This window comes from Argentina silus (assembly GCF_951799395.1).
Source record: "Argentina silus genome assembly, chromosome: 10".
Lineage (NCBI taxonomy): Eukaryota > Metazoa > Chordata > Actinopteri > Argentiniformes > Argentinidae > Argentina > Argentina silus.
In genome coordinates, this window is record NC_139664.1 from 1270608 (window position 1) to 1273107 (window position 2500).

General features: G+C 46.4%; 2 protein-coding genes across 2 annotated transcripts in view; both read left to right on the top strand.

The window, feature by feature from the left end:
• The window catches only part of LOC310810342 (tRNA selenocysteine 1-associated protein 1-like), a 170027-nt gene that overhangs the window by 5113 nt on the left and 162414 nt on the right, over positions 1–2500 (top strand). The window lies entirely within an intron of this gene.
• The window catches only part of stx12l (syntaxin 12, like), a 9885-nt gene continuing 9263 nt past the window's right edge, over positions 1879–2500 (top strand). Inside the window, exon 1 of the mRNA XM_083678078.1 lies at positions 1879–2010. Coding sequence (XP_083534204.1) covers positions 1911–2010 — 100 coding nt within the window. The 5' untranslated portion in view covers positions 1879–1910. The remainder of the gene's footprint in view (positions 2011–2500) is intronic.

Genomic DNA, 2500 nt, shown 5'->3' on the forward strand with positions numbered 1-2500 from the left:
GTATCCAGAAGAGGACGATGTGGCTTTATGGAATATACATTGACACGGTCAGTCTGTTCACTCGTCAGGTTCATAAGGAAAATTAAAAGTGTGATAAGACAGAACCACTAAAGGTTGGGCAGGATAGGAAACATGTCGGGCTATGCGTTGCTCTTTAGCGTGTGAAAATGCTGCTCTATCGGCTGTTTCATAGTAGAGCCAATAAACCAACCGCTCAGCAACTCTTTCTTAGAATGCTCCTCTATTGCAGCGTAGTTCCCTCTCCCGTCCTGCTCAAATCAAACCCTTGAGTCTACTGACCCACTGAAAGGGGTTGTTCATGCCCCGCCGCGGTCATGTGAGCGGCTCAGGGGCAGCGCTCGGGTTGCATTAGGAGAGGCGGTGGGAAAGTCATGGGACAGGCACCAGGTCCACCTAGCCTGGCCGGCTAACGGGCCCTCACCAGCAGGCTGGGGCTGTTCTGTTACTTAACGACAGGCTGGGCCTGTTCTCGTTACTCTCACACTGACTCCATGTGATGTGGCTTTGGACTCGGACAAGCGTGTCTTGCTGATCCAGTAGACCTATGTTGATGATTCGTTTACATACATCTACACCAGTAATAGTCGCCTAATTACTGCCGCGGGGAAGAAACCTGAATTGTTAATAATTATTGAACAATACTGTAGCAATGATATTCTTATTGTGAACTTTTATTTAATACATTATTTGACTGGCGAGATAGTAGTGGTGTGGAATAATAAAGTCTCGTATAACACACACACACACACACACACACACACACACACACACACACACACACACACACACACACAGACAGAGCCTACAATCACATGCGCACGCCAGATTAATTTGACCAGCGTGTGACGTCGCATATGGGCTGGGTCTTCTTAGAAACCTCTCTTCTCTAATAACGGAGAGTGAAGTGTGGAAACGTCGCGTTTATTATCAACCGTTGAAAAGTAAGAATTTTATCCTGATAAATGTTAGCAAACTGTCGACCTAGGCTGCGGCAGTGTGTGTGGAGCGGGTTTGTTTTCATTGTCATCGCTGTTAGAAATAGAAGGATCCAGAAAGTAGGTTGCGAGTGTAGTCCGCTGACGGTGTCAGTGATGCGACGTTGTATCCACGCTCAACTCTTAACGGTTACAAATGTAAATACAAACGTGGATTTGGAATGAAGTTCTCATTAGACCTATCGGCCTATTCCGTTTTTTTTTCTTCGAAACGGGAGCCTCACCTTATACGCTCTCTGCCTATGCAATAAAACCAATTTACCAAACACCAAATGTAATTTACAGTGGGCCATGGGACTACAAGACAGCTCCACTTCTGTAGCCTACATACCAGACAGGCTGTAGTAGGTTTTTATCTTCGATGACATCGCGCTTATTATAGCCTTGAACAGCAATAGCTTAACGGTTTTAGTCATGACATAGGCTACATTCATATTCAACGAAAAAGTACTCGATTACAGAAATTGTTTTAATAATCTGATAGCATGATAATCCATGTGACCCTCTGTTGGGTCAGGGGTTTGACTGATTCGGGATTTAACGTTGCACCTCCAATGTTATTCCAGAGTCCGGTCGTAAACAACCGTACAAGCCAATGCGGCAAAGAGCACGCTGTCAGCCCATATCCCGGCTCTAGGATTAGTCGCCGACTATTTTTAGACTATCTTTCAGTCTTGCGAGTGCGTCCTATATCAATCGCTGTGTCTGTGTGTAATGTGATGATCTGCTTATTGTGAGGCTTAGGCCTGCAACTTGTTTGAATACGTCTCCACGCTGTCTGTCTGTGCGCCTGACAGGTGTGTGTGCGGTCTGTGTGTCAGGCAGCACCGTTCCATCCTCTCGAAGTGTGTGTGTGTGTGTGCGTGTGTGTGACAGGCCCTCCCAGCAGCAGGGATGTCGTACGGAAGAGCAGACAGCTACCGCTCGCAGCCGCGGGACTTCAGCAACCTCACCCAGACATGCAGCGCCAACATCCAGAAGATCACCCAGAACAGTGAGTGGGGGAGGGGGGGGGGGGAGGGAGGGAGAGAGAGAACCGCGAAGCTAAACGGCAGTGTTTCTCCCATTATCATAGCCATGAAACATGACGTGATGATTTCATTAAGTATTCAAAAACATCCTTAACTCGGCATTAAGTCCACAAGCCGAACACCCACAGTGGACAAATTAGGGATTGGGATGCTTGTTTCTGGAGCCTATTTGTGTCATAATTGTGAACACAAACCTGTCATCTTCTTCTCTCTTTGAAAGAATGAGGCAGACGTGTATCTCGTTAAAAACAGGAACTAATGGGACAAGAATAGCCAGTGAATACAGTTGGCCTATGTGTGCAGTCTATTAATACTAGAGAGGGAGGGAGAGGGAGAGAATAAGAGGGAGAGAATAAGAGAGAGAGGAGGAGAGAAATGTAATGATGAGAGAGAAAGAGGGAGAGAAAATAAGAGAATGAGAGAGATAAAGGAAGTGTGAAGATTTACTTCCTC